At 52.6% G+C, this 10,334-nt stretch overlaps 1 protein-coding gene across 1 annotated transcript in view; it reads left to right on the forward strand.

Moving 5' to 3' along the window:
• Positions 1-5,297, forward strand: part of Nectin1 (nectin cell adhesion molecule 1) — a 63,735-nt gene extending 58,438 nt beyond the window's left edge. Inside the window, exon 6 of the mRNA XM_052757668.1 lies at positions 1,232-5,297. Coding sequence (XP_052613628.1) covers positions 1,232-1,776 — 545 coding nt within the window. The 3' untranslated portion in view covers positions 1,777-5,297. The remainder of the gene's footprint in view (positions 1-1,231) is intronic.
• Positions 5,298-10,334: the final 5,037 nt, after the last annotated feature.

Consider the following 10,334-nt stretch of genomic DNA (forward strand, 5'->3'; position numbering starts at 1 on the left):
TGGCTTCACCCTCTCCCATCCACCTCCCAGGCCTGGGAGAGAAAGGAAAAAAAGAGACAACAAGGTTGTCAAAAAAAAGTCACCCGCCTAATGACGTTCTTCCTTCCACCCTCTTAGTCTTCCCTACCTTTATTACCTTTTATTTCTACTCTGTCCTCATTTTGACTTTCCTTTTTCTTTCTTTCTTTTTTTTCTTTCTTTCTTTCCTTTTCTTTTCTTTTTTTTTTTTTTTGAGACAGTTTTACTCTATAGCCCAAACTGGCCTTGAACTTACAGCAGTCCCCCTACCTTAGTCTCTCAAATCCTGAAATTACAGGTATGAGCCATTATGCCTGGCTCAGTCTGTCCTCATTATGCACTCTGCATCTCTTTGTGCACACTTTGTTGTGCCTGGCGAGGCCTGTGGGCCATGAAACATGCTCGTACATGTTTATGTTCCTGGTCTGTAAACGACATGCGGGCCTCTACAACCTCTTTCTGCCTGTACTGACTTTGTGCCTACCATCTGTCCCTTTTGGTGTCCCAACCCTGGACTCCAAGCTGGCAATCCCAACAGGTCTCCACCTTGCCCTGCGGGGCCAGTCCACAACCAAGAGTCACAGCCCTGGTTTGTAGCACACTGGCAGATGACTGGCACTCACAGGATATCTACTGAGTCAAAACTTGGAAATCCATGTTCTGTGCATCCGGGAGGCAAAAGAAATCAGTCCTGGAATTCCTACTAGGCTCCTGGTGTTGGGACAGTGACGTCTACATGTCAGGCAAAGGGACACTGGTGATGTGCACAGGGTTTATATGCAAAACAAACAAAAAGCAGCAATGTTCTATCTGATTAGCGGTCTCCTGCATTGAATAGAAATGAGCAGCAGACCACCCTTGGAGGGTGGTGACAGTGTGGGGCACACAGCTGGGTACATGCAGATGTGCTTCTGCACCATGATGGGATAAAACAGGACTGACACTAACTACCTCCGGGGATGGTCAGGATGGGAAGGTTGGGTGCTCTGGGTACTCTAGCTGCCTCTCTCCTCTCTCCTGCCTTTTTCTAGCTCCCAATGCTGACATGACCTCAGAGAGGTGGGGTGCTAGGAACCTCTGGAACCAGAACTGCTCAAACGTGGGGTGTGGACATCCTGTCCCGGGCCTTTCCCTCCCCTGCCTCCCTACACCCCTGCTGACTTCCGAAGAACAGACACTGACACTGTCCCCTCCATCTCTTTTCCTCACCCAGAATTCCCCTACACCCCGTCTCCTGAACACGGGCGGCGTTCCGGGCAGGTGCCCACAGCCATCATTGGGGGCGTAGCAGGGAGTGTCCTGCTGGTGCTGATTGTGGTTGGAGGGATCGTAGTGGCCCTGCGCCGGCGCCGGCACACCTTCAAGGGTGACTACAGCACCAAGAAGCATGTATACGGCAATGGCTACAGCAAGGCAGGAATCCCCCAGCATCACCCGCCCATGGCACAGAACCTGCAGTACCCGGATGACTCAGATGATGAAAAGAAGGCCGGCCCACTGGGCGGGAGCAGCTATGAGGAGGAAGAAGAGGAGGAGGGCGGTGGAGGGGGCGAACGCAAAGTGGGCGGACCCCACCCCAAATATGACGAGGACGCCAAACGGCCCTACTTCACTGTGGATGAAGCTGAGGCCCGTCAGGACGGCTATGGGGACCGGACTCTGGGCTACCAGTATGACCCTGAACAGCTGGACTTGGCTGAGAACATGGTTTCTCAGAACGATGGGTCTTTCATTTCCAAGAAGGAGTGGTATGTGTAGCCCCGTCTTCTGGAGCCTCTGTCTGTGCCCACTTCTCCCTGGCCCCTACCCGCACGACCCCTGCCCACCCCCCACAGCCCACTGCCCCAGGAGCTCGACAGAGACTTGACTAGCTGCCCTCAACCAGCCCCAAACTCCTGGGGAGCCAGGGGAGCTCAGGGCAGACCCCACTTGGCTTCTTTTTTTTTTTTTATTTCCTCCCTCTCCCACCCTTCCCCACGGTGTTGTGTTCGACTGTGACTTCGGTGTTGCTGTATCTCTCCTTTAAGGACCCCATCCACTGCCCTCTGTGCAGGGAGCCCCGTTCTTGTCTTGTGTACTCGGGCATCCCTCCAGGGTTTAGGGAGCCAGTCCCCTCCTATCCCCCAACACTGGAATTCGTTTGTGTTCTCTTCACTGGGGACGGAGGGCAGAGGGGGCTTCAGGATGAAGAACACCCTCACCTCACCCCATATGCTGCTCCCCTTCCCAGAGAGAAGTCACTCAATGTCCCCCGACTCTAAGCTGATGCAGCCAGCGCACCTAAGAGGTTTTAGGGGAGTTCTCTATGGTACCCAGGGGAGTCTTGTCTGTGAAACGATGGAGCTGAGGTTCCTCCTGGGGTCCTGGGCAGTGTGTTTTCCTGGTGAGGGGGGCTTTATGTTTTCTTTTTTTTTCCTTCTGGCCTACAAAATGAGGTTGGCCTAGCTCTCATATACCCTTTCCTTTACCCCTAGTCCCTTCTCTACACAGTGAGTGACCCCGGGTGGACTCTACCCACAGTTCCTGTATGCCTCCACCAACACATGCACACACACACACACCACTGGGTCTCTGCCAGTCTCCCACAGTGCTCTCACGCCTTGCCCAGGCTAAACACTGCCCCAGGCCCTACCCTCTGCTCCGGCTCTCACTTCTTCCCAGCTTAGGGAAGTCCACAGAAGTGTCCAGAGACAGCTAGGATGGACCACCCAGCTGCTGCCGCTCTAAGATTTTGGTGTATCTCCAACCTTTCAGGCAGTGTGCACGTTTCTCGGATTTCTCTTTATCTGTCAAGAGCTCACAAGACTTGACTCTTCTGGAAAGCCGGGGCTGGGACCTCAGGAAGGAATTTGAGGCAAAGAAGTATTTATATGGCGAGGGCAGCCTCGTGGAAGCTCTGCAAGCATTCTGGTGACTGAAGGGGACTGCTAATGTCTCACACAGGAAGGCCAGCATACATGTCACAGGTCTCCAAGAAAGTGCAGGGGCCCCCAGGAACCTGCTGCTTGTCCACAGTCTGTCCCCCTACTCAGTTTCTCCTGGTGCCATACTGAGATGAAGGGGACCGTGGAAGGGCCGGCCTTTGCATGCAGACTCCCTCTTTGAATGGGACTCTGGCTTCTTCTGCCATCTGGGGTTGGGCTTTCCCTTGAGGTGCACGGAGAAAAGCCCCCTCCCAGCCCTCTGTCCCGAAGCTCAAAGTGCCTCAGTTTTTCCATCTGTGCCCCCAGACTCCCCACATTCTAAATGGGCATGCCTATGCCCTGGGGTAGGCAACATGGGCTGCAAGAGCCTTAGGGCCCGCCTGCTAGGATCTCCGCTAACAGCCCAAGGCGACGCTCTGAGGGATAGCAAGTGTGGGGGAGAGGGAGGCAGACCATTCTGTGCCCCACGGGCACTGACCCACCCTGCCATAGGCTTCCTAAGGGAGCCCTAGTCCTCAACCCGCACCCCTCCCTGGTGCTGCTATTGAATTCCCAGTCCAAGCGCCATCTCTGGCACCCCTCAGCCCCCCGAGCTGGGGCCCTTTGGCCAGGCCCTCACTGCCCTAGTCCCAGCCCAGGCTGCCCAGTAGCCACGTAGCAGAAGTCTGAAGCCATGCTAGCCCTGTGGCAGCTCTCCCCTCTTGGCATTTGGGGACACTGGATGGGGTGGAGTTCGGGGAAGAAAATTCTTGGGGCCTTTCTAGCCACAGGGTGGAGGAAGATGGAGGAGCTGGGCTGCTTCTCTCAGCAGTATTAATGTCCCTCCTGTGTCTCATTTCCCCCCTCCTCATGCCCATTCTGGCCCCTCTGCTTGGTCCCCTTACCCCCAAGGCAGGAGGCGGAAGCTTGACTGCCCCATAGAGGCGTTTCTGTCCCTATGGAACCGTAACACTGAAAGGACTCACCCTCCTGCCAGTCTCGAACCTTTCACTGTCACCCACCTTGTTCCTTATTTTGTGATGGATTGAGGAGGCCCTGGGCCCGGACAAAGCACCTAAGCTCCCCTTAAGACACCTGCACGCCTTCCCCACCCCAAGCAAAGCACAATTTTATGGGGTCCATGCAGCAGGATCCCAGCTGTGGCACTGCTACCAGGCAGCTGCTACCTGGGCTAAGAGAGGAAATGAGGCAGGAGTCAGTAGCTGGGCCTAAAGAGGACGGGCTTTCTTTGCCCTGTGTGAAGGGGGGTGGGGGGGTAGGGGGGACGGACAGGGGCCACATCCCGCTAACAGTGGAAAACCCAGAGCAGCAGAGCAGAGGGCATTCAGCCTCACCGCCATGCCCCCAACCCAAGCTGAGCACCTGCCTTACTGCACAGAGAATAAACTTGGTGTGTTAACTGTGCCAAGGCCTCTCGGGTTGTCATCTCTGCTGCCCCTGGACTCCTGTGTCCCTGCAGATTTTGATAGTGTTCTGAAGTCCAACAACCCTCTGAGTCTCTTTTGCCCAGGCAGACCTGGAAAGAACAGAGCAGCACCCAATCAGTGAACACATGCCCAGCACACTGACACACGCCTTCCACAGACCAAGCACAGGTGTGTGTATGTGTGTGTGTGTGTGTGTGTGTGTGTGTGTGTGTGTGGTGTGCGCACACAAGTACACACACGAGGAGTGAGAAGCCCTCACTCATGCTCAGGCCCAAGACAGATGGACGGGGGGCCCAAGCCCAGGGAAGGTGCCCCTCTGCCAGCCACCCCCGTGTGCCCCAGTCACTGGTGCAATAACTTTGCTGCTGCCCTCGAGGTGGGAGAATCAGGACTCCTGTCAAGGGGGTTGGGGCCACTCCTCTGAGCCCAGCGGACACTGCATTCCCTTTCCTGGGAGGAGGGGGGGTGCTCCCAGGCCTCTGGGGGTCCAGGTAGAGACATCCCCAAGCCTGACTGCCAACTGAAACACCCTCTCCTGGTGAGGGCAAGTGGCTCAAGTTGACCTGGGCCAGAGATACCCAGAGTTGAGGAATCCGGGTCTCGCTGCTGCTGCTTTCTGACCCTGGCTATGAGGAATAGGCTTGGGGGCGGGGGGTGAGTCTTGTTTTTGTTTTTGTTTTAACAAATGGAAACAAAATCCGGAGAAGCTGCCAGGCTCACCCGCCGCTGAGTGTGGCCAGCTTCCTTTGCTTCAGTTTCTTGTCACTGTTTTCCTCTTTGGTCCTGGGGACAGCCCAGCAGATTCTCCTGGTTCTGACCTGGGGAGGGGGGGTGTCCCACCCCCTTTTACTTGTATTAAAAAAAAAAGATGGGTTGAAAATGTACTGAGAAAAAAAAATGTACTTTTTTATAAATAAAGTGTTTTAAAACAAGCCCATTTGCCTCATGTCACTGAAGTGGGGTGTGGGCAAAGCTGGAGAAGGAGACACAAGCCAGACATCATCGGGAGGACAAAGGAACACTACAGATAACCAGAGCACCTGATCCCATGGCAGGGACTCACTGGGGTACCCCACCAGCCACCTTGCAGGCATTCCTGAGTGCCTGCCGGCTGCTATGGAACCAACCTTCCATGAGAAGATGTGAGCTGGGCAGAGCAGTAGGGTACAGGGGGATGGCTGGCGTCTGCTGGCCAGGGCCAAGGCATGTTGGGGCCGGGGGGGTGGGGGGAGGGGGTGGTCAAGAGAGGGATGACAGAAATACACAGCTGGGCAAGGCCTGCTCTGGCTAGAGCCACAGGCAGCCCCTGTTCCACAGCTCTTGCCTAGTTGGTCCCCTCTTGCCCACTTCCCTGGAATCCTGTTCCCCCCTTGCCGGGTCCACTGCGGGACCCGCAGTGGAGCACCTGTGTGTTAGATCTCCGGAGATCCCTCTTCTGTTCTGAGGGTGTAGCACATCCCTGTCCCCCAACAGCTCTCCCAGGTCCCAGCCTTACCCCTGCCCTCCCAGGGGGGCTGGTTGGGGGAAGCTCTTCTGGTTCCTCCATCCCCTCCTCCTGCCCATGCCAGCAACATCTGCTTCCCATCTCCTGGGCTGGAATGCAGGGCAAATCTACCCTGGGGGGGGGGGGGGGACAGGGGGCTTCAGGGGGCTGCCCCCTCCTACTCACCCCGGTGGCATCTCGTTTCACTGAGATCCACACCACAGAGCCTTGGGCTCTAGAGAGGGCAGGGACCGCAGAAGCCAAGACAGCTGCTTAGCAAGCCCTCAGAGCCACATGGGGAGCAAGGCCACCTCCTCCACACCTAAGATTAGGTCCCCTAAGAAAGGCAGGATCCAGCATGAACGAGGAGCCTGCAGCTGTTGGCAGCTGGCTAAGCCCCTCTCTGGAAGGCTAAACCAAGGCACCCAGGACAGACAGAGCTGTGTTTAGATGTTGATATTCGAATGAGATGCAAATTGGTTGTCTAAGCGGTTATTTCCTCAGTTTTTCAGGCTGTCTTGTTTAAGTTAATTTTTAATTTGTGCGAGCAATAAATGCTTAATTACATTATTAATATATTGGAAGAGAGCAGTGGACAGAACATCCTAATTGGCATTTAACTAGAGCGTTCCGGCAAATTAGCCAAGACTTTCTCCGGCTTTGAGGAAGGAGGGCAAGCCAATTAGTCTCAGGCACAGCCTCTGTGGGTGGAGCATTGCACTGGTGAAGCCAGACCCACACCTTCCCCAGGCCTGAGGCAGGTTGCCCAACTCAGGATACCAGCATCCACTCTCACTTCCTAGTTTAGTTAGGCTTAGGAGAAACTTGCTGCTCATTAGGCCATGGCTCCTTCTTCTGTCCAAACCCAAAACCCTTGGCCTGTGCCTCACCCCAGACAGAGCAGGGAACCCAAGGCTGGATGGCCTGAAGCAGTCCCAGCCTGAGTAGGGCTAAGTCTGCCTCCTGCATGCTGCCATTGCCTGCTCCCAGCAGGTACCCTGTTCTCTAGAAACCATTCTCTGAGCAAGTTTTCTGCTGTATGACTAAGGGAATAAACTTGATGTTCGAGATTTGTATATTTGCTCACATTATTTCACCTAGGTCTGCTAGTCTGTGATTATGGCTACTCCAAGAATTCAGAGCACCAAGGATTCTAGATTCCAAATGAATCATTGGCCTCCTGGTCCTAACAGTGCAATGCTAGTTTTGTTTGAAAGGGGGTGACATGACCTTCTATCTTGACCTTGAAGAATACATAGGAGTTCTGCAGATATTGGTGGGTCACAAGTACTCTGGGCAGACCACACATTATTTGTTCCAAAGTGACCATGCCAATTCAATCCCCTCACTCTACAGCTGAAGTCTAGAGCCAAAACTAGGAGCCAGGTACACCCCAGTAAGCATATGCTGAGCTTGCTCATGCAAGTGAGGTGTCAAGAAACTGAGGGGACGGGAAAACAGTAGATCTAGAACAAGTTTCTGCTGACCAAAAATCAATACAAGGCCCCAGTGGAGCATAAGGTAGGAATACAGAAGCTACATTGAGCTCAAGTAGAGGAACCAATCATATCAGACTCATTGAGGAAGACTTCTTGGGAAATATGCCAACAACTGGTTTAAAACAATGAGAGGAATGTGGATGGTGGCACAGTGGGTGTAGGGAGATTTCTGATGGCTGGAGTAAGCACCAGACCTGCTTCTGGAAACACCTCTACACCTGCCTTGATGTCCAGCAGCTTCCAGGAAACAGTCCTCAGGCTTGACCTCGGTGCTAACCTCCATGGTCCTCAAGCCCTATTTTCTCCCCCTGGTTAATAGGCTTGATGACAGCCGTGCCCAGGTCTTCTGGGGGCCTGCTGTCTCACTGCTCATCTGTATCACCAACTCTTAGATGACAGTCAGAGGCATTGTCCCCTCTTTTTCTCCCTCTGACAACCACTCCTCCCCAAACACACACACACACACACACACACACACACACACACACACACACACACACACACTTCACACCCCATACCCTGCCCCACCTCTGGCCGCATCATATCCAATTCACCCTGAACTCCAGGCTAAGACTAGCACAGAAATCGTTATGTCTGCCTTGCGAACCAACATAACAGCATCATCTGTGTACATCCCAAGTGCCACTGAGCACAGAGCACTTCATCCAGAATCACCCAGTGTATCAATTACTTGCCTTGTTGCTATGACAAAATAGCTGACCAAAGCCACTTAAGGAAGGGAGGGTTTATTCTGATTCTGCTCATTCACTCTTCGACGGTGTGGTTCGTCTCGGTGAAGAAGTCCTGGCGTCAGGAGCCTGAGGGCTGATAACTTTGCATCCACAGTCAGAAGGCAGAGAGAGGAACGAGCGTTTGTGTTTAGTTCTCTTCTTTTCTTCAGTCTGCCACCCGAGCCCAGGGAATGGAGCTGCCCACATTTAAGGTGGATCCTCCCAACTCAGTTAACCTAATCTAGATAATCCCTCACAGATGAACCAGGAGATTTGTTTCCATAGTGATTCTAAATCTCATCAAGTTGACAGTCAAGATAAACCATCATAGTTGAACAAGGTTTTTTGTTTGCTTGGTTGGTTTTTTGTTTTGTTTTGTTTTCTGAGACAGGGTTTGCTTCTCTGTGTAGCCCTGGCTATCCTGGAACTTACTTTGTAGATCAGGTGGCCTCAAACTCACAGAGATCCACCTGCCTCTGCCTCCCGAATGCTGGGATTAAAGAAGTGCACCACCACGCCCGGCCACAGGAGGCTTTGAAACTCCAAACCTTGCCCTAGGTAGATATAGGCAGAACCTTTGGGGCTTGAGAGCTTCTAACAAGCTACCTAGGACAGTCTAAAAGACAGTTAGATTCAAGCCTCCAACCTCAGGTTGGGACCATCCTCAGGTGTCAACCATGAAGAAGAGGGAGGTCCTGAGATAGGATCATGACTAAGCATGACAATGCTTGTCTGTAATCCCAGAACTCAGAGAAGTAGAGTGGGATTGTGAGTTCAACAACAAGCCTTGGCTAGAAAGCAATACCCTAATGCGGGGAGGGGGGGCGGGAATTGGCCAATAATAAGTGTCGTTTCTGGAAGGGCAAAGTAGATGGGTAGTTGGATGACAGGGCAAAATAGTGCACATAAGACTTGGGTACCAAATATGCTATTTGTTATCCTTCTTAACCACCTTCATCATTACCCTCCAAGACACAATGTCCTAGATGATGATGGCTGTCACAGAGGCCACCTGGAGGCAAGTAGGGGGCCAGGAGCTAGCCATAGCTGTAAGCAGGTGTTCTGATGTTACACCACTCCTAGATGAGAGGGCTCTGGGCAGCCTCCAGAAGAGAAGGGGTTCCATAAGCCCTCTATGAATGAAGATTCTTGGTCATAGGCCCTCTGTGAATGAAGATTCTTGGTTCACTGTGCTAGAAGTGAATATCTTCAAGAAGGAAGCTGACATTCCCTTGATAGGAAAGGGAACGGTTGCAGTGTTTATACCCTTTAAGCCCTTTTCCCTGTCTGAGGACTGGCCCCACATGTCCTGAGAAGGCCTATATTCCACAGTGAATGAAAACTTTGAGATGATGGCTGATTCAGAGCCCTGCAGGTCCCCTGACCTCCTCACACCCAATTTCCTCTCAACTGAAGGATCTAGCTTGTTTTGGGTAGGGTTTCTATATGATAAAAACACCATCCCCAAAAGTAACTTAGGGAAGAAAGGATTTGTTAACCTCATACTTCCACATCACAGTCCATCATCTAAGGACATCAGGGCAAGAACTCAGGCAGGAGCCTGGAGGCAGGAACTGAAGCAGAAGCTATGGAGGAGTGCTACTTACCAACTTGTTCCCCAAGTCTTGCTCAGCTGCTTTCTTAACATCCCAGGACCACTTGCCCATGGGCGAAGCACCCACAGTAGGCCAGCCCTTCCACATCAGTCACTAATTAAGACAATGCACCACAGAGTTGCCCACAGGTCAATCTGATGGGGCCATTTTCTCAATTGAGATTTCTTCTTCCCAAATAACTGTAGTTTATGTCAAGCTGACATAAAACTAGCCAGCACATAGCTCTTTTGCATTTTACAACATCCTTGGGACCCTCAGCCTCAGGAGAGCTCAGCCTACAGGCCAAGGAGCAACAAGTAATAGAGTCACACAAGCTGCCTTCCTCACTTGACTGTAGATCCAGGAGAGGAAGAGAGTACCTTCCTCATCCCCAGTGCTAAGCAAAGAGGGACATACAGTTGGTGCTCAGTAGAACTGAAGACAAATTGAATTTGTAAAAGTGACAGTCAAAAGAGACCTTTGGATCACAGAGGCCAACCTCTCCCAAGGCATGGCTATCCCCAAGCACCCTGAAGCATCTGTTGATGGATAGTTGATTAGCTCATGGGTAACCTGGCCTTCCAGGGGTTGTTCTGACCAGCAGAAAAAAAATTCCCTCCCCAAGCCTCACTCACTGATCTGGGCACACAGAATAAC

This window comes from Peromyscus californicus, unplaced genomic scaffold, assembly GCF_007827085.1.
Source record: "Peromyscus californicus insignis strain IS unplaced genomic scaffold, ASM782708v3 Scaffold_11__1_contigs__length_118956290, whole genome shotgun sequence".
NCBI lineage: Eukaryota > Metazoa > Chordata > Mammalia > Rodentia > Cricetidae > Peromyscus > Peromyscus californicus.